Here is a 21729-nt window from a genome sequence, read left to right as displayed (position 1 = left end):
TGGCGCTGACACCCACTGTCAGGTCCTGGATAATTTTCCTAGCGTTCCCAAAGCTGAAGTGACAGGTTAATTTGATAGCAGCGGTGGTAACACCCTCCCTTTGTGCAGAGGCTTTCTGCCTGAGGAGATGGTGATTTCCTTGGAGTGGGGTCGCTCTGTGAGCAGCACACACCACACGGGTGTTTCCAAAGACCAGTTTGGGCTCCTCGTTCTTTCTTTGTCCCAAAACCCCAAGAGTATGAATTCCCCATCATCTCCTCCAGATTGTCACTGGCTACAGACAAAATGCTTCTGTTTTAACTCACATGTAAATCTCTTGGTGTCAGCAGTTAATCAAGGTTTCTACAAGGCAAAGGCAAACAGCTTTAAAAGAAAGGAATGATTTTAAACTGATTAAAATCAGCACAGCTTGGATATCAAAGAGCATCTTCACAACAAAGCGAAGGGTTTTAACCTCTTGCATGATACCTGGGCCTGAGTGGGAAGGTTCTTTTCTTCGTATCAGTGGAAGAAATTCAACTTCAAAATACTGAACTGATTTTAATCAGACTGGACTCTCCTACTTAATGATTTGTGCTCCCCTGTGCTCAGCAGTGAGCTGAAGAGTTTCTCCTAAACCAGCAAAATCAAAGCAGGTTGAATCTCTTTTGTCTTTTTTTTTTATGGACAGCATCAAAAATGTGTAAAATCCTTGTCCTCACTGTTCCCAGTGGATTGAAAATGTGTATTTACAGACTGTTCCTTCCCATCTGGCTGACAAACATCTCGGTGTTCATACTACTAACAAAAATCACCCCGTAGGCAGCGCTCTCGGAGCTCAACCTTAAACACCACTATTTAGATAATGGCAAATTTAACAATCTTTCACTTAAACATGTTTGCAGGAAGCTTTGTTTGCCACAGCACGAGCTGCTGCAAAGAGCAAAGACCCACAAAAAGCATTTGTGAGTTCTCTTTGTACCAAATATGTTTAATCTCCCCCAAATTGCCTGCAATTCTGGTACAGTTTTATTCTGACACTTGATTTATGGAGTTCAGGAGGATTAAGGGAATACTGCACTCATCCAAAGTTTTAAGCAACTCTAGTGAAACCAGTATTTATGGCTGAGGATGTGAGTACCAGGAAAGCAGCCAAAGTGCACTTCTCCCTTCCAAATAAAGGTTTTTCAGAATGTCCTAAAGTGGTCTCCCTCAGGCTGGGCAAAACCCAAGCTCAGCTTTGGTCTCTCCTAAGTCCAGACCCTGCAGCTTCTGCTCCCCTGGTGCAACGCAACCCCGCTGCTCCCCCCTCCAGGCTCTGAACTCTTTGGACCAGGTAGATTTTCATGGGTGAAGAGGAAAGCTGTGAACTCAGGCAATAAGCTCCCAGATGCGAAGCCTTTAAGCCTAAGGACAGGGACAGCGTCACCGCTCCAAAACCAGCCGCCAGAACACAGCACCTAAAGATATCACCTCTGAACTTTTTCTTCTATGTCTAAACTATGTCTTGCTGAAAACGTCCAAAATTCCCAATGCAAGATGTGTCAGCACTGAAGAGTTCAGAGTCTGGAAAAATAATAAAACCTGGAAACAAACCACTGAGTGAGAAGGTTTTGGTGTCCTCGGCACAGGTGACAGCACCAGCCTCCCCCTCATCTTTCCTACCCACTAATACAGAATGCCACGGGATTCTACATGATTTTATTACACAAATAGCTAAAGTACCATTACCTACTACACTGCACATAACCAAGGGGAGCTGTGCAACCTTACCCTTGCTAAAACCCCATAACAGGGGCTTCAGGACTGGGATTGAGGTGGCTGGAAATTGCTTTGTATGTTCAGAGGAGCTCAAGTGTAACCCAAGGAAGCAGCTCCCCATGTCCCCATGGGAGCAGAGCTCTGAAGTCCCATTACAGGGTCACACAGATTGAACTTTGGGGATCAAGATTTTACTATTGGATCCATTTTCTTTTCACAGCAACCAGTTTCTTGCAGGCAGGACAGAGAAACCTGACACTTGCCATGAGGCACACGGTGACTTTCAGCTAATCCCGTTTCATGAGGAATTCCCAAAGTGCCTCTCAAGCGAGGGGTCAGCTAATCCCATTCACTGACAGGAGTTTTTTACTCTTTGAAAATGGAAAGTGGCTGAAAACCAAGAATATTTCCTTTTATTTTGATTTCCAGATATTGCTTTGAAGAGGGAAACCATGACATTTGGGTATTTGGAAAACTAATGTGAGCTGTTCCTGTATATGACCATTAAAGCAGTAATTTTTAGTAGATGTTGGAGAAAATGGGGCTTTTAGACCAGCTCTCCATTGAACCAGTTGTGCTGAGATTTGTCACTCAAAGCACTAAAAAATTGCTAATACATACATTAATATTCCAACCCTAATTATTCTATGATTGTTTAAAGTGAAGATTAAACAGCATGTAAGTGTATTTCTTCTTCATTCTTCTTCAGATGATGATCAGATAAAAACTGATTAGTTTTAAAGAGAAAAATATCCTTGTTAACATCAATATAAGAAATTGAAGATCAATAGTTTATACCCTTACAGGAAAGGTGCAACATTTTAGTCTGATGGCCACGCAACACGATTCCTTAAAATAAAGAACATGTGCCTCCCATTGGGACAAAAAGGATAGGTGCTTTGTAGGAACATCTGACCAAAAGGCACAGCAAACGAGGGCAGTCTGAACACTGAACATACAGGGTCTGGAGTGTTATCAAGGGTTTCCCAGCTCTTCCCAACATTAGAGATGTGTTAAAGCACTGAGGAGCATCAGCTGCCTCAAGATGATGTCACCTGGAATGAAAGGCCTCCTGCTACTTCACAGGGTTCCCCCAGTGAAGTGTGTTGCTTTACAGTACCCATCATCTCCTGAGCCTTCAAGAGCTGCTACCTTTGAAATTCAACTATATTTAGGTAAAAGCAAAAGCAGAGAATGTTTTCTGTGGCTTTTCAGTATTGAATTGCCCAAAACAAATTATGGCAATGCAGAGAATTCACTTCTAATGAACTTAGCACCTACCTCCAGCAGGACAGACAGCAGTGAGCTTCACGTGGTGGCAGTGAGAAGTGGCTAAACCAGCACGCTCTTGAATTCATAGCGAAAGTTACTCAGGGATCTAATATAACCTAAATTCATTCTCATTGTCCTGCCACTTGTAGCTCTGCATGAGTATTCACCTGTAAAGACTCCTCTTTATGGGTCATAAATGGAACACAACATTGTGAATGGCAAAAGCCAAGGCTGCAGGTGATGCTGATCAACATCAGACCTCATGAGGATCTGTTCTGGAGGAGCAAGGGCTGTTTGCTCCACACACCTTTTCTCTACCGAGCCACTTTTATGTGATTGCCTGCAATGCAGTCTCTGCTGTGATGCTTGTCTGGACAGCCCTGAACTTGCTCCATATTATAAAGGTGATTATTGCTAGTCCAGCTCAATGCAGGATAACCACTTTGTGTTCACCAACAAAACAGCTTTTGCATTGATTTACACAAGAGACAATTTTCAGGGAACAGAGATGATGTTTTACAGCTCTAGCAATAAATCATCTATTGCTACTGGGGGAGCAATGTGAGAAATGAATAGCCATATCTTCATTTTCTATGTTAAGAGTTTGACTATAAGAAGCTTTCAGAAGACAGTGTGAACACTCAAAATGCATCTTCAGTGATATTTGTTCCCAGACACTCATGCTCTAACAAACACAGCCAGGGAAGGCAGAAGGGGCAAGCAAAGTGTTGTAGATAAAAAGTGTATCCCAAAATTGCAAGGAAAATGAACGTTGCTCTGGTATCCCAGTAATACAGTGAAGTGACACAGATAAAGTTCGTGACTGGCACTGAAATGACTTCAGGGGAAGTTTCTAATTTGACATTTTTTACATGTTTGAGTTTTGAACAAAATCCAATCCTAACACTGACCTCTTGAAGTGACTGGCCAGGACTCCCACCAGCTCCCCAATCCTGCTGTCATTAGAGGGCTCTTTACTGAAGAGACAGACAATGAGATCCTTGTTGTCTTTCGTGTGGAAGACCACGAGCTGGTCCTTTCCATTGGAGACACTCAATCCTACCAACTGTGAAGAGAAAGCAAGAACAATGTTAACACATTGATAGATCTTTGCTACTCGCCGGGCGCGTTCTTTCTTCTCCAAGATGCCCCACTTGCTCTCAGCTTCCACTTCCACCTCAGAGCTCAGGGGACAGCAGCATGCAGGTCCTCAGTACTGCTCCCCCAAGCTGGAAGAGTCAAGGTGAAAGAGCAGCATGGTCTGCACTCTTCAAAATAGATCTGATCAGCCTGGAGGAGGTCCAGCTTTCTTTCCCAAGGGAAAACCAACAATAACCATGTATCTGGCCAACAACCACCTTCAGATTCACAAATGCAGCACTGGGAACGCAGTGACATGCAGATAATAGAAGAATGAGGTTTACTGAAAGCCCAGACATCTTCATGAAGAATGTCAGTTGCAAACCACATAAAGCCGTGAGGATTCCAGTATTTCGGCATGGATTAAGTTCCTGGTGTTTGGACAAACTAAAAAGGAGTGAGGTTTAGGTTTGGGGCTTAGGTTTGAGGGTTTTTTGTGCCTGTTAAGTAAGTGCTCTCTGGCACATTAAAACCTTTGTCTTCATCATTTCACAAAGCCAAGGCAGGGAATTTTGAGGAGCAGCAATCCAGATACACAGGCTACCCACATTCTCCTAAAAGTGAAAGGCACCAATACACCATTTTGTGGGTATCAAAGTCTTGTTATTCCCTTCTTCAAGAAGGAAGCCTTCTATGTGACCACACTGCCTGCATTGGAAAGGATATTAGCACAAATGGAGCTGGAGACTACTCATGCCTTTCAGAGGCATGAATCATACTCAGACACAGCCTGGATCCCTGTGTTTGCTTTAGCAGTCACAACATATTATGTCCAAGAAACCTGTTCCGGCTCTGGACGTCTAACACACACCAGACAGCAGCGTCCTCCCAGAGAAGCACACCAAAAAACCCACACAGCAGCGTGGTGGATGAAACACTACCCAGGTTTAGAATCACTTGTATTCAGAATCATAGAATCCCAGCCTGGTTTGGGTTGGAAGGGACCTTAAAGCTCGTCCAGTTCCAGCCCCCTGCCCCGGGCAGGGACACCTTCCACTAGAGCAGGTTGCTCCAAGCCCCTGTGTCCAACCTGGCCTTGAACACTGCCAGGGATGGGGCAGCCACAGCTTCTCTGGGCACCCTGTGCCAGCACCTCAGCACCCTCACAGGGAAGAGCTTCTGCCCAAGAGCTCATCTCAATCTCCCCTCTGGCAGGTTAAAGCCATTCCCCTTGGCCTGTCCCTACAGGCCCTTGTCCAAAGCCCCTCTCCAGCTTTCTTGTAGCCTCTTTAGGCACTGGAGCTGCTCTGAGGTCTCCCCAGAGCCTTCTCTTCTCCAGGCTGAATAGCCCCAATTCTCTCAGCCTGTCTTCATACAGGAGGTGTTCCAGCCCCTGAGTATCCTCATCCTTATCATGTTGTTGGTTTATTATCACAGCACAACAGCCTGTCTGAACTACTGTAACTGCTGGTATCTTAAACCCTGAGCAGAGACCTCCTGCCACCAGTTGCATGATATCCCCAACACAGGTGGAGTTTATTCTTTACTGTTCATGCTATTCTGAGGTTAGGAAATACTTCAAAACCAAGCTACACTTCATGCTCAGACATTAACAGCTCCCTGGGTTTATAGTGTCCCTTAAAATTAATTTGCATGCTTAAATACCATCCTGTGAGCACAATAGCACCACAGGGACTACTGCCATTGAGGTTTTAAATGTGCATCGAGTGTGAAAGATGAACAAGTTGAAATGGCTGGAGTTGAAAAGCCTATTTAAACATTAATTATTCAACAGAACTGTGTGAGGAGCCCAAGAGCCCTTGAAAATGTTCCTATTTCACCCCTCCCCATCAGACTCTCTGAACAAATAAATAGAACACAAAAGAAATCATTTCAGAGAAGGAGCTTATCTCAGTATTTACAAACACTCTTATTAACTCTGCTTGAAGATCAGGAGAAAACGTTCAGCAGTCACAGAACATCCTTTATTGTACTCAGAGCAAGGGAGTTCCAAGATCCTTTCTGCTGCTCAGTCACCTTTTAATTCCTTTCTGTCATTCTCCATTTTCTCTCCAGGTAAGAACAAAAAGCTAATTGTCTATTGGTACTTCTGAGGCAACTGCCAGAACACTTGCACACAGCAAACACCCCACAGCAGCATCGTGATACAGTGAAACAGGGCTGAGAGGAAACCTATTGCTTTGTCATCATTTGCACAAAATTCCAGATGCCTCAGACAGGACATAAAGCACCAGAAGGCAGAGGCAGGGACCTGAGCAGCATTCCAGGCTGTGCTTAAACCACGTACATGTCCCCATGGTTAAAGGAGATGGGCACTGTAGTGTGGTTTCTTCAGCCGAAAACAAGTTTATGGTTGTAACAGACATCAGCTGACTGTCTCCAACGAGATTTCCATGGAAACACCATCCCTAAGGATGCTGCCGTGTTGAGAGGGTGCTTTTGGAATGCTGACAGTGAGCAGCACAGCGAACAGGCAGATGAATTTCAGCTGGGTTCACCTTTACACATCGGAAGGGTGATCCATCTTCCCCAGGGAACACACACCTTTCTAGCAGGACATACCTGATACACTGATAAACATCACGACTGGTGTAATTATAACCCACTGCTTCCCAAAACTCTTCCTATCAGTTCAAATAATTGGTCTTTCCCTGAAAAAGAAGGAATCTCTATATCACTAACTGGCTACTCACAGCTCCCTGTACACTGCAAAAGGATTTCCATGCAGGAAGGGATCAGGCATGCAGGAACATGAGAGTGTACAAGGCAGCTCATGGGGTGAAAGACAACGTGTATTCAAATCAGTAACAAAATACAAAAGGTAACTACAAAAAGGAATTAACAACTACATAACCTGCTCTAGTGGAAGGTGTCCCTGCCCGTGGCATGGGGTTGGAACTGGATGAGCTTTAAGGTCCCTTCCAACCCAAACCAGTCTGGGATTCTAAGAAATTTCCACTCTGGAATCTTATTCTGACACCTGTATGAGTCAATGAAGCATCTTTTGGACCCATCCTTCCCCTGCAAAGTACTCCAGGACCCCTTCACATTTGCTCAGGTGAAGGAAACTGTTCAGTCAAGAAGCCTTGTGGTAGGTTGCTGAAGGGAATAATTGCACATCTACATATAAAGCTGATTTACACCCATGGAAATGCAAGTATTCGAAAAGCAAGACACCTTCTTGTACAGCCCATCAACTGGTTTGGTGCCAGAGGAAATGCAGAGCAGGCAGCCACCATACAGCCTGTGCTACAGCACTCTGTGTAAACGGATATTCTATATTATATGTATGTCTTTTGGGAAAAAATAACAATTGCTAACATTTCTGTGCAATGGATATTTTACAGGTAACCTAAAATTGTATCTGACTTGCTCATCTCCTTTCATGTTTGAGGCACTAAGGATTCCAGAGCAATCTGGGCTCGTGCTGTCAGGTAAATGCACAAGCTCCACCTTCAAACCCCTCAGACACACAGGTAAAGCAGACACATTTCTAAAGCTGTGATAAATACAGATGTCTCTATCATGTAGGAAGTGAACTGCAGTGGCCTGGCCATTTTATATAGACTAAGAGTGCAGAAAATTAAGAGAGAGAAATGGCAATGGACAAAATCCCACCCTGTCCGCCCCAGTTCCCTTTGACACTTCACACCCTGCCCCCAGCCAGGAACAGCACTCTGCCCAGAGCCTCTGGAGTTGAACAAGTCATTTTGCACAAGTGAGAATCAGCCATTTAGCAGCAGAATCTGCTGACGCTTCCATTTTGCACAATTAAGAGACAATGTCAGTGGAACAGAACATCAAGCGAGGAGAATGACCTGCAGCTGCTGCCTGCCTGGCAGCAGTGCCTGTTCAAAACAGGAGATGCTGCCAGGAGGGAGACGTCGCTTTGCTGCGGGCACTGCTCTCACTGCTCCAGCGCGCTGTGGTGGGTGGTGGGTGCATGGCCACCAGGGAGAGGACCTACAAATCAACACTGTGTATAGAGTCGGAACAAATCCTTCACTCCATGTTTCCAGGTTGGATTTTAGCATTACCCTAATCCCATCTCCGCTCTTTTAGCAATAGGGGGATGCCACATTTGTCATTTCTCCCAATGCAAACATCCCAACAAATCCGTGTGCATTTCCGAGCAACCCAGCCAGGTTCTGCAGGTTTAAGATAACAGAGGCAGTGTAACCTCAGGCTGAGGAAAACAAACAAGGAGTTGAATCCCCACCCCAGGATGCTCAAGAGCTAAGATGAGGTTTTCCCCCATCCCCCTGCTTCCCAGTGATAATCTGCTGCTTTGTCACTGGCAGCTAAACTCTGCTACCCCAAAGGGCACATACCTCACTGTAATTCCAAATTTAGCTTTGATAAGATTTACATTATAAACATGAACAAATATATTAAAAAAAAAAAAAAATCAAACATGCCAGGAAGGATCAACCAAACCCCCCAAAGACACAGAAACCGTGTCAAGAGCTGCTGTGAAATGCCAGCCCCCTTATGGGGCCAGGATCTTGCAGCACACAGCAAATAAAAACCAACAGAAGAACAAGCAGAAGACAGAGTGATAAATAGTTTGGGTTTTAGCTTTTATATTATGCACTGAAATTAAAAGTTAACATGATGTACTGGTGTTGCAGTTAATTGCACTGTAACCATTTTAAAGACATTAGATATATTAAAATAAACCAAGGTCTTTTTCTGTTTTATGGGTATGAAAATGGAGCTCAGCAGTAGATGCACCCCCACGACTCAGAGAGCCCAAGGATGAGGTTCCCCACTCCTTGTACTTACATTATAGAGGGGGATGGTCTTCATCACTTTGTACTGCTTCATAGGGTCCATCTTGTACAGGTGTCGGTCCGTAATGAAGATTGCTCTGTCCTCCACCTTATTGAAGCGATTGACCTGCAAAGCAGCACATCTTCAGTCCCACTGATCACTGCAGGAACGTGCAGAGCAGAGCTCCACAGCAGTAAATATGCCAAACTCACACAGCAAACACACAAAACTCCCTGAGCTCTTCAACAGGTTTTCTCCACTGATCTCCAACCAGTGAAAAGGGAAGAGGGACCTCACAATCCCATTTTACAACTAGAGAAACAGAGTCTTGGAGAAGCAGCATTCTCAGTTATCCAGCAGAGCTGTGGCAACCTGGGAAAATCCATGGCTTCAACCAACTGAAGGACAGATGCTTTTCCCTAGCAGTGTTCAACCTGCACCCCTGTCCACCAGCAGACACCAAGCCCAGGCTCCTACACTGTGTATGCACCCCAAAAGCACGATGCACAACATGTATCCCACAGAGCTAAGCAGGGTGCCACCAGGGTCTGGGACAGTCCACACCTGAGGTGCTTGAAGCAGATGCTTTGGTCCATCCTAAATTTGAGCAGATCCCATTTCAGATCCCATTTCCCTCTTTCACAACCCTGTGCCTTGGAGGTAGGAAAGGAACTTGCCCAGGAGGTGGCAGCCACCCTGCCCCAGTTCAGCAGGGGCTGTGTTAGCCTGCGATGGGCGCGCTCCCCGGGTTCTGCTCAAGTTGTGCCGTTCTGCAAGAAGGAAGATGAGACCAAGGAGGCCAGAAGGAGCCCGGGAGAGCCAAGCCTGTACACAGGGACTGAGGCAAGCAGCTGGTGGGAGGAAGGTAAGGCTCTTTCTTGGCAAGCAGAAGACCCAAGCTGCAGTACCCTCAGGCTGCAAGGGGTGTTGAACACAACCTTCTCCCTTCCCCGGCAAAAGAGGCAGCAAGAGCACAACCAGTCTCGCCTAAAGGCTCCCTGCCACTGAGAGCAATGTCCTGTCCCTTCCAGGAGATCATAACCCCTCACCTTGAGCTGGCTCTGGTCCTCACCAGTGCTGTCAATTCACTGACATGACCAAAATCTGCCTTTTTGTGAACTCTGAGTAGTGATAAACAGGGGAAGCAAACACGACAGCTCTGTTCAGTTGTGGCTGCCCCATCCCTGGCAGTGCTCAAGGCCAGGTTGGACACACGGGCTTGGAGCAACCTGCTCTAGTGGAAGGTGTCCCTGCCCGTGGCAGGGGATTGGAACTGGAGGAGCTTTAAGGTCCCTTCCAACACAAACCAGTCTGGGATTCTGTAAGGGAAAAAAATCTGGGATAGAAGCTGTGTAACCTTCATCCTTGGGGATTTCAAACCTCAGTTGACTGAGAGCTTGAGCAACCTGAGCTAAATCTGAAGTCAACCCTGCTCAGAGCAGAAGGTTGGACCACAGACCTCCAGAGGTCCCATCCCACCTAAATCATTCTGTGATTTCACCAGCCCATATGCTACCAAGAAAACAGACTTCACAGTGTCTGAAACACTCTGACAGTTTCTAGTAGTTCGGCAAACACAGCTCAGTGTTGCCACTGGGAAACATTAATATCTCAGCATCTTAATGTTGCCAGTTGTAAATTTAAGACCAATTACAGGCACACTCTATAGCTCAGTGAAGAACCATTAGTTGCCTGCTGAGGTAAACCACTATATTATCACCTGTAATCTCACTGGCAGCCAACAGCAGCAGAGATTATCTGCATCTCTATGTCCCAACCCTCATGGAATATCTCAGGCATACTCAAGAAGTTGGTTCACTTTAATTTCAACTCAAAATATGACCCACCTGGGATAGTGCTGCCAGAACCAGGCACTCAGGCTTATGGGGAAAATAAGCTCTGTGTAGTGCACCAGCTAATGATGCAAAGTAATGCCACGGCCCAGCAGCAAGGCGTGTAGTGGTCACAGACTATCATTTCTCTTAATTCCAGGTATTCTGAATTCATGTCTAGTTTTGGCCACCAGTTGTGTCTCCAACAACACTACCCCTCCAGTATCTGAGAAATTAAATCCCCAAAGTGCTGTCAAATGCCACTTGTGGAAAATTATTATAAGAATATACAACTGTGTATTAAAAATGTACCCATTCAAAGGAGACAAGATACTAAAGGTTGTACCTTCACAACAACCTCTGATCTGGGGAAGATCCAGGAAGACTGAAGCTAATAAACCACTCTTCCCACCTTATGGAATTAGTGTGGTTGATTACAAAAACAGAACTGGGAGGAGCAGGAAACATATGGCAGTTTCATACCCTGGGGTCATGCCTTTGCTCATATCTCCTTTCTAAACACTGCTCATTTCAATTCTCCCCATCCCACCTCAACTCATCCCAAATACTCCCTCAGGCTGCTGGTACCGTTTGGCTCCAGCAAGTGGGGTTGTCACAGAGGAAACACACGTCTCACTAACATCCCAATTTATTTGTCCAGGAAATACTCCACCAAAGGAGAACCTTTGATGCCAGCTAGACTTTGAGCTGGGTACTGAACAGTCATCAAGGCAAGATGCAAAGTTTTAACTTACTTTAGTTAAGTGAGAAAGTAGGACACAAAGTAGAAATTGTTTTCCACTTCAGGCAAAGCTGGAGTCATCGGTGTATCACAGTCACAGAGAGAGTTATTAATCAACTGAGAAGGGTAGACAAGGGTGAGACGTGATGAGGGGAGAACATAAACAGGATTTTCCTAGGTGAAGGCAGGAGACAACTGGAAAACTTAAATATTCTCAGGCAATAGGCAGCAGAGTGACAAAGTTCAGAGCAGATAAAGGCAAAAAATGCAAATTGGAGAGTTCTGTGACAGCTTTAAATTAGCAGCCCCAGCTCAGGAAAGCTAACTGAAGATCATTGTAGACAGCTCTGGATAGATCTTGGCACAAACATGTGAGGCAGCTGAAAACAAGCAAGGCATCAGCGTGGGGGATAATGCCCTGGGAGCCATGGTCTCACTGGGAATAGTGTGTGAAGCACCAGGATGGTGAACGTGGAGGAGACTAATGGTTCAGAGAAGGTGAAGAACATGACGGAGGGCCTGGAAAAGCTCACAGTAAGAGATGCTGAATAACTGGGGTTATTTTAGGAAGCAGATGAATGGGAGGAAAAACCAAGGCAGGCTATGGAACACTGAATGGCCCAGAGGAAGTAGGTGAGGAGAGTCTGGTGCCACACGTTGAGTTGTTTGAGCAGAGCAGCACAGGCTCCTCACGCTGTAATTCGGGTGAGCAGCTTCCAGCACACCATGTTCCATGTCTTGGGAGTTTAAGCAAAGGCTCCTCCAGTGTGTGGGGCTGTGACCCCAGAGCTGATGCTGTCCCACCATGCTTCCAACACACGGCTAGTTTTGATTTGAGTATTTAAAGAGCCTGACAGCACAACCTGTTCACTGCCATGAGCCTGCTTGTGGCTCCCATCTCCACCACAACATCCTGCCTGTTGTCCATGTCCAGCACAGAGCCCCTGGTGACAGACCGTGCAGTCAGAGCCCCCCAGCACAGGAGGCCCCATCCTGGGGCCAGGAAGCACACCCAGCCTTCACAAGGCAATGTAATGTAGTAGTAGTTCTACAAGCTTGTTTTAAATTCCACTTCTTGTGGTTACCCACTGCTTTTAGGGTTCACGCTGAGCAACAAATTCAGCTGAACAGCTACAGAGAGGTACCAAAGAGGAGGTCCAGCAGCTTAACTCACCTGAGAAGCACATTTTCACCGCTCTACAGCTCCTGTCCTCTCCAGCTCTTTCCAAGCCATTGCTTCTGGTGCCTCATGCACCTATGGTGTATTTATGCAAATAATACTTGTTGTGGGTTTAGAAGGAAATTGTCATGTTGGGAAGCAGCACAGAAGAGATTCGGACAAACGCCAGCACCATTGCAAATGCCACTATTCTTTTGATTTTGTAGGAGTGGAGACAGGCCTTATGTTCTCAGATACAGCTTCTACCCTTGTGGAGAAGAGCCTTGCCTGGCATTGTGTGCTCTGCACCTTCTGGGCATTTTTTATTTATATCTTTGTTGATGCAAATGGGAATCAGTCTTATTTTAGCTTCTTGACTAGCTGATGGGGGAAAATGAAGCAGAAAAACCTTCAAATGAGCTTTTCAGGTCTCTGCCTGGGGCCCCTAGACGCTGCAGGGCACTGGTTTTGGAAGAGATGGTGATCTCAAGGCAGCTGGATGCCACAAATGACAAGGGAGAAAGTGGGAAGAAAAGCTCCCTCCCCCCCGAAAAAAGAGAAACTGTTGTTTCCTTGGTGATCCAACAAAATCTGGTGCTACACGTGAAATATGCATTTGGTTTCCCAAGGCAAAACCCATAATAATTTCCTTTGAAACAATGAGGAGCACCACAATGTTCAGGAAAGATGGATTTTTCCATAGGCAGAGATGACCTGCTTCTATTATACCTACCAGGAGAAAGCAAGCACACACACCTCCCATCAGTGAGACTTCCAAGTCTCTTCACAGCCCTTCTACAACAAGAGCTATATAAGCTTCAGCCCAAACACATTCACCCGTTATTATTCAGCTCAAGCTGTTGAAATGAAGACCCTGTGCACTCAAGCTAAAGAAAGTCCCACCAGCAGTTCCCAGTACTTCAAGAGCAGTTCCCCAGCTGGCAGGAGGTGGTGTTACCTCCTTGACTTACAACAACGTCAATCATCAGCTACAAAAAACCTGTCTCCAAGAATTTAACAGTTAACAAATATCTTACAGGTCATAAGGTATGTTCTAGACATAATCAGGTTTAAATACATGAAGTCCAGGCTTAACTTGGGTCTATTCCAACTGCCCAACGCTCATCCTTTTAATGTCTTTCCAAAGAAAGAGGTGTATTAGACTGCAATTATCTGAAAGATGGAAGATGGAGACTCCCTTTGTGCAAGGAGTCACATAGAAAAGACAAGGGGTGATGGGCACAAGTTACTCCTCGGGAGATTCCAACTGGAAACAAGAGGAAAATTGCTCACAATGAGAACAATCAGCCATGGGAATAATCTCCCCACGGAAGTGGTGGACTTCCAAATGTTGGACACTGTTATGATTCAGCTTCACAGGGAGCTGGGCCATCTACTCTAGGTCATGCTTTGCCTGGAAAGGTTGGACCAGATAATCCTTGAGGTCCCTCCCAACCTGGGACTGTTTGATTCTAGGAACATTTTAAAGAGCAGACACCTGACATTGCTGTGGACAGACAAGAACTCCTTAACATGTAGTTCTTGTGATGCTCAAATCTCATGATGATTCGGTACCTTACTGAAAGCTGCAAAGAAGCCTGATGCTGCTCCAGAAACAAAGCACTCACCTGAGCTCACCAAGTTCACCAGTAACACCTTCCTGCCTGGCGAAGGGACCAGCAGGAACAGCACACTTGCTGCTCAAGAATCCCCAAATAAGCTGAACCATGAAAATAGACCACAAATGAACTTGAACAACCTTATTCTGTAGCCTGACGCTTTGTTAAAGAGTTTATTTAAGGGGAGCAATGAAATCACCTTATCACTACCTACATTTTCATTTCTACAATTCCCTCGTCAGGCCCCTGCTAAAGCTTTGCATGAACCAAATTTCAGCTGAGGAAAAACCAGCCAAATTTTCAAATCCACCACAAACCAGTTTTAGCACTCGAAATGTCACAAAGCTCCCTGCAGTGGAAGTCCCACCAGGACAGCCTCCACGTGCTAACGCCAAGTGTCCCCTTCGTGCCAATAACATTTGACATGGGGAAGTTAAAGAAGGGTAAGGCTAAAAGGAAGAAACTTTATGAATTTATTGATGTTAAAAAGGGAAGAATGGAGCAATTGGAAGAAACTCTCCCTGTCCCACAGCACCGAAGGCTCAGACGGCTGTTACTTTTTGGGTAAGAGGCCTCAGCTTGTATTTTTGACAAGAGAAACACCTTTGCTTCAAAAAGGCAGCTCAAGATAGAAGTTGTTTTACGTGAAGAGCAAAAGAAGGTTAATGCTGTTCTCAGGGTAAAGACTGTGCTCTTGTAGTCAGAGCGTGGAGTCACTCACAGGCTTTGCAACAGTTTTCACTGTTGCTTAGTCTGCAAATCCCGTGTTCAAACTTAAGGCATAATAGAATACCCAAAGCATTGGTTGGAAAGTGAAATGCTAAATCCTGAAATGTCAAATCTTTGTCTTGTTAGCTTTCAAAGTTCAGGATTGTTTGTCTTCTCTCCTTTGTTCACTTCAGGCTTGCCTGGATATTTCTTGTCCATACAAGAAGGAAGACAAACGGTTCACTCAAATAGATGTTATATCCAAGCATGGATTTGAAAGGGATCATTTGCTTTGAAGTTTAAACATGCAGATGGACTGAAATTGCCAGGCTTACACATACCATTAAAGAGCCTACAAAGCTGCAGTCTTGTCCTCAACAGCAGCGCTGAAATGATTTTATCTCTTAGTTGATGGAGAGGTGCTCCTGCTGCTCCTCTTAGGCCATCGTTTTCCTAAAGGGGATGCTGTATTTTCCCTAAATCTGGCTATATTTTTCTGTCCAGAAAACACAGATCCTTAAGAACAAAGACCAAGAAAAGCATTAATGACTTCAAAGACTTGGGCACAATTGGGTTGTGGGTGAGCAGCAGCTCTCAAGGCCAGGTTGGACACAGGGGCTTGGAGCAACCTGCTCTAGTGGAAGGTGTCCCTGCCCGTGGCAGGGGGTGGAACTGGATGAGCTTTAGGGTCCCTTCCAACCCAAACCAGGCTGGGATTCTGTGGTTCCCCCCGTGCCAACGGACCCATCACTCACCTTTGCTGATGATCTCAAAGGTGTCCCTAACTAAGCAGGCAATGGGAGGATTAAGCCTGACCTCTCTGATAGAAGAAAGTGACCAACAATTTAACTTGTAAAAAGACCAAAAAAGAGACTATCAACCCCACCAAACTGCAAGTCTAGAACCTCACAGTCTCTGCAGTATTTTCTGATTTCAGCTGAGCTACACTTTTTAAGCACAATGGGAAGCTGAAGCTTTCTTCCCCTCTGAATGCACTGAAAGTAATCTCTCAGGCTCAGGAACAAATCTAATTACTGGGAGGTAACATCTATTCCATCTCCAAACTGCTTTTATTATGGAAGTGCTGGGATACCAATGCAACGAGTCCCAGAGAATGGGTTTTTCCAGCACAGTAACACAGTACCAGGACTGACAGAACAAGACCTGTTTGTGTTCTCAAGGATCTTCATATACCACAAACAAAAAAACCCCACTCAGACACTTGCCTAAAGGCAGGAGCTCTGTGCTTGCAGCTACTGACCAGGACAAGGTATGGATCTGGGCTTCAGAAACCTGCCTTCCTCTATGCTTGCACAGGAGATGGTCCTTCAGGGCTGATTCAGGACCAAGCGTGAGAAACAGAAAGGCTTAAAAGCTTCAAGCTTGTGTAACAAAGAGCAAAATGAACCTCCCACACCAGGTACGTGTATATCATACACACAGAGCCTGAGAAATTCCCTTCCCTGGCATTCCAAACCCTGCAGATCGACAATTCCTATGATGGCATCTTTAGGAAGTGAATACTGTATTTTTACAATTACTCCAGTGCATCTAGAGACAGCAACAGCCTGGAACCAGTTCATTCAATGAATTAGAAGAGGAATTATTTTGGTTTCAGCCTGAAGTGAAGAAAGGGGGAAATTTCTCCTGTATCTCCTTGTCCCCAACAGAGGCTCCAGCCAAAGTGCTGGATTCAGACTCAGCCGGATCCTCCTTTAATCTTAACAATAGAAACCAACATTCACTCAAACCACACATTCAGCTTCTGAACTGCACTCTTAAAAGAGAACACGTTAACAGCAACAGAACACCCCACTGAAATGGTTTTGGTTGGAAAGCAGCAGGAGATTTCTATTTTCATATACACAAATCACTGTTGAATAAATACTGTAACTCACTACCGCTAGCACAGAAGTTTTGTTATGAAGTGAGATTTTATGCTGCAAAATTAATTGTGTTGTTACTACGACACAGAATATTTGCAGAATCAAAAAGGGTAATCATGGACATGCTCCACTTCTGGCAAGTGGGGACCCACTGCAATAGCACATTATTAGAACTAAAAGGAATATAACAGCTTCTTAAAACTACTTGAACATCAGCAGCATCAGCCTGCCATTGGAACGGGTTTGCTCTGTTGGCTTTGTAAAATTCAGGATATCCTTCCCTGACAGACATTTAGATCCAGCCCCATTCAGACCATCATGAACTACCCACAGGAAATTATACCAGCACATTTTTCTGATTAGATTTTTAAACCTTCCAACCAATTTAACAAAAAAGCCACTCTGCTGCCAAACCAGTCAGGCCCAAACCAGTGACACAGAATCAAGTGCATTCATTCATGCCTCTGACCTGGAGAGGCCACAGAAGCCACCCAAAGCAAGCACCCTTTGGGGCAATAGGTTCCAGGGTAGTACCCATCATAAAATCACTGACACTGCTCCTTCAAACTGCTTTGAGCTGCTGCCTGTCAAAGCATCTCCAGGAGTCCCCCCTCACCCTGGGCTCGCCAAGGGTTCATCTCAACCACAAGAAGCTTCCCCAGGCAGCCCATGTGCCTGCAGACCACACGTGTGCCCGTTACCTTGCGGACGTGACAGGAGAAGAGAACATTCATGTACTTGTCCTTCCGTTTCAGCTCATTGGCAACAGGGATGAAAGAGCCCGTGGTCTGAGGGTTGTCTGGTTTCTGGAAGAGCAAAGACAGGCACGTAACTCTTCTTGCTCACCACAGGTAATTGTGTTACATCCCTGCTGGCCCGAGGACTGCAGCTGCACCAGCTTGTCCGAAGGCTTCCTCCAGCCTCTGCCTCATCAAAGAGCTGCAGAGCAACTATGTGCTTTCTGAAAGAAAACCCTGAACAAAACAAACTGCTTAGAGGAAGGACGGAGTAAAAGGAAGCAATGCAACTTGCCTAGAGAGAACTTCTTTGTTCCTTTTCATCTTATGTTATTTCTTAACGTCCCCTTATATCTCATCCCTTATTATGTCTTAGTTTTACATTATTTCTTCCCTAGCTTTAGCCACTGAAGGGCCAGCTGATGGCATTGCTCATTAGCTTTTCATGCTGCTTGCAATGCTTGAGCTAGGCTCAGCATTCAGAAAAGCCACTCCTAATGCAGTAGAAGTCAAAGATTCTGAAACTACATAAACTCATTTACAGAGGAAATGTCAAAGTACTTCTCCCCTCCAAGAAACCAGCAGTCATGTTTTCAAGTGGCAGCTGCTCAGTAGCCGGGGCAATAATAGAATCCCAGAACCCCAGACTGGTTTGGGGTGGAAGGGACCTTAAAGCTCATCCAGTTCCAACCCCCTGCCACAGCAGGGACACCTTCCACTAGCCCAGGTTGTTCACTTCCACCCTTTTAGCATCCTAAACTCCAGCCACCCTGCTGATCACTTCACTTGTACTCACCAGGGCGATGTAATTCCCCTCCCATGCTCTTTGTAGGCCAATATCAGCTCTGTGGCCCTTCAGCACTTCCATGGCAGCGACCTTGGCCCTCAGCTGAGGTAGGACTTCTGGTGGGACGCTCCGGATGAGTTCACCCGCTCTCCACCTGCCACAGAACACCTGCATCAGTTCCACGGGCTGTACCACACACTGTGAGGACCTCTCCTAGATCAGCACAACGAGAACAGCCCCAGCCTACCAATGTCAGGGGGAAATGAAGTCCCTCCATTCCTAAAGCTGAGAATGCCAGTTACCATTTTAAAGTCATCTCTGATGACTCCTAACAGGTTTGGCTGGTACACTCCCCATCCCATACCCAGAAGCCAACGACTGACACATCTGTTTGCAATAAAGCTTTTTTTTTTGCAAGCCTGTTTTTTGGCTCATTTACAACATCATTCTCCTTTAATAGCTGAATGTGGCCCTACAATTGAAACCTAACCAGCTGTAACAGGGAAGAGGGCAGGGCAGCCCACCCGTTACTCCATAACACACTCCAGCCTTCAGCAGCAACACCAGGGCTCCAGGATTAATACTATGGAAAGTGTCTTAGCAACTAAAACGTTGTAGTTATGAGAATTGAGCTTATTCTGGAAGCAGATAGGCTGTGGATGGCTTTCAAGAGACAGCTGGGGAAAAACCAAGGCTGACTTGATCTAGTGCTGGTGATAATCCCCCTTCAAGCAGATGGCTGGACTGGAGGTCTCTAGAGGCCCCATCCAGCCAACACTGCTCCTGTTCAGCGACTTCCAGAAATTGTCATTTTTCAAATTGGAATTGTAACTACTTTGCCTACAACTTATCAGAGAAAAAAAAGTTAGCAGCTTTCAGATACTAGGTTGTAATAAAGGCATAAAAAACTTATATTTTATAGAATAGAATATAGGTGAACAGGGGAATATTGCTTATTCTACTGCAGAAACATACTGGCTTACTAGAAGTCTCAAAGAAGTCAAGATTCCTTTTCTGCTCCCCCTCATCTAACAGCAGCAGCTCCTTTCTTTTAAAACTAACAAGAAAGGGGCCAAGGAAGGAAACACAATATCGATCCTGACTAAATCTTTGAAAGAGTAATTATTTGTGTGATCAAGGGTACCAAAAGCCACTGACATCTTCATCTGTGACATCCCGTTAACGTTCTTCAGTCACTTCTTCAGCCTTTCCAGAACAAGCAGTAGCTGTTCCCTGCTCTAGGTTAGACAGAAAAGACAAGAGGTTCCCTTTGTACCTATGGTAAATGGTCTGCAGTGCCTCTTCAAACCGGCGCAGCACTTTGGGTGGGGTGGGCCATTGCACATGCTTGCCATAGTCCTTCATCTGCCTCACGTTGTGGAAGCGCCGCGCAACCTCCTGGATGTAGGACTTCACTTTGTAGCGGCGGTAATACTTGAGGATGGTGAGGGCAGCCTTCGTCCTCTTGTAGCGAAGGCGAGCCAAAGTGCCCCTCCAAACCTGGCAGCAGGGAGAAACACCTTTAGCAATGGAAGGCAGGGTAGTTTTTCCTTTCTGTACTCCTATACTGCTGAAATCCATCAATAGATTAGTTTTGTTGTCAAGGAAGTGACCTCTCTGTGTCAGTCAGATCCAGTTAAAACGTCACTGAAAAAACACTCGTGTATCCAGAAACAATTTTAACTCTGATTAAAAAGAAGATTGCTTTGAAAATAGTTTGGGGAATATCTATTCTGGGCATGCACTGAAAAGCAAGCAAATAGGCAAATGATACTACAGTGATATCCTCCCAACTTGGTGCATGCAGAGTCACTGCGAGTCGTCTTTGTGCCTGGAGAGCACCACAGGCAGAGAACACCCATGTTACAAGGGCCTGTAGGGACAGGCCAAGGGGAATGGCTTTAACCTGCCAGAGGGGAGATTGAGATGAGCTCTGAGGCAGAAGCTCTTCCCTGTGAGGGTGCTGAGGCGCTGGCACAGACTTTTCCCAGAGAAGCTGTGGCTGCCCCATCCCTGGCAGTGTTCAAGGCCAGGTTGGACACAGGGGCTTGGAGCAACCTGCTCTAGTGGAAGGTGTCCCTGCCCGGGGCAGGTGGTTGGAACTGGAGGAGTTTTAAGGTCCCTTCATCCCAAACCATTCTAGGATTCTATGTCTGGACTTCTTTAACAGCCCATGCGAATCAGTAGTCTGGGACCTGGTGTAGGAGGACTGCTGGCAATGCCAACGTGACCTCCCAACTGGAGCCCCCCCTGTGTGATGCAGCACGGCAGCACCCAGCCAGGCTGGGCGGCTTGTGCTGTTTCTATCCTGTAACCAGAGAAATGTGTATTCACCTGAGGGCTCTCAAGCTGACATGCACATCCCTGAGGGATGCATCAGCAGCTGTCCTTTCCCTCTAATATCATCGCCAAGATGGAGATTGTATTTTTGTTTCCTTGTAGAATTAAACTAGAAGGATAATGAGCCTTCTCTGCTCACTACGGGCCCTGCTAGAGGGTTTATTTCCCTCTTGAGAAACATCCCCTAGCACCACGGATGCATAGCAAGCCTTCTATTTACAGAAGAATTAATGAATTACCTGAGGCAAGTCCCAACATGACATTCGCTTTTTATGCAGCTGATGTCAAAGGTTCTCGACAGCTTTAGTGATAATCCTGACGTGTGGCTGAAAGAAATCTCTATGTGTAAGCAGTATGTGAGGGGCTGCTCCAAATTCAAAGAGGAGAAAGAGATTTTGGGTCCTGAATCCCCAAAAGCAGAGGACTGTCTTCTTTCAACCTCTGCCAGAGCAACCCCTCCTCATTCTCCTTTGGTCTCACTGTCCTCATGTGGGGTATCTCCCATTCACAACGGACATGATCCACATAGCTCTGGCAGAGCCTGGGGAGTTACTTGAGCAGCCACCACTTCACTGGTGTGTTTGATGCTCCATAAAGCACATTTGTGTTCTTGCACATGAGAATAGAGCCAAGACCCACAGCTTCTCTGGGCACCCTGTGCCAGCGCCTCAGCACCCGCACAGGGAAGAGCTTCTGCCTCAGAGCTCATCTCAGTCTCCCTGTTGCAGGTTAAAGCCATTCCCCTTGGCATGTTCCTACAGGCCCTTGTCCAAAGCCCCTCTCCAGGTTTCCTGGAGCCCCTTTAGGTATTGGAAGGTGTGGGCTGGTGCTAAAAATCTCAACGCTGCATGCATATAAAGTAATATATAGCATTTCCTTATTTATTCTTTGAAATCATTGGACAGTTTGAGGGAAAGCAGCATCCTCTGCACCACATATGCTGTTCTTAGAAGTCACTTTTAGCACACTCAATTATAACTGTGGTTTAGTTCTATATAAGCTCCACATCATAAAGAGATACAAGAACTTTGCC

General features: G+C 45.8%; 1 protein-coding gene across 1 annotated transcript in view; it reads right to left on the bottom strand.

Moving 5' to 3' along the window:
• Positions 1-21729, bottom strand: part of MYO1D (myosin ID) — a 128838-nt gene that overhangs the window by 40519 nt on the left and 66590 nt on the right. Inside the window, exons 17-21 of the mRNA XM_030508633.1 lie at positions 19633-19856; positions 18366-18510; positions 17534-17638; positions 8899-9012; positions 3924-4078 (exon numbers count right to left, since the gene is read on the bottom strand). Coding sequence (XP_030364493.1) covers positions 3924-4078; positions 8899-9012; positions 17534-17638; positions 18366-18510; positions 19633-19856 — 743 coding nt within the window. The remainder of the gene's footprint in view (positions 1-3923; positions 4079-8898; positions 9013-17533; positions 17639-18365; positions 18511-19632; positions 19857-21729) is intronic.

The sequence above is a fragment of the Strigops habroptila genome, chromosome 19 (genome assembly GCF_004027225.2).
Source record: "Strigops habroptila isolate Jane chromosome 19, bStrHab1.2.pri, whole genome shotgun sequence".
Taxonomy (NCBI): domain Eukaryota; kingdom Metazoa; phylum Chordata; class Aves; order Psittaciformes; family Psittacidae; genus Strigops; species Strigops habroptila.
This window is presented reverse-complemented; position numbering and strand designations above follow the sequence as displayed.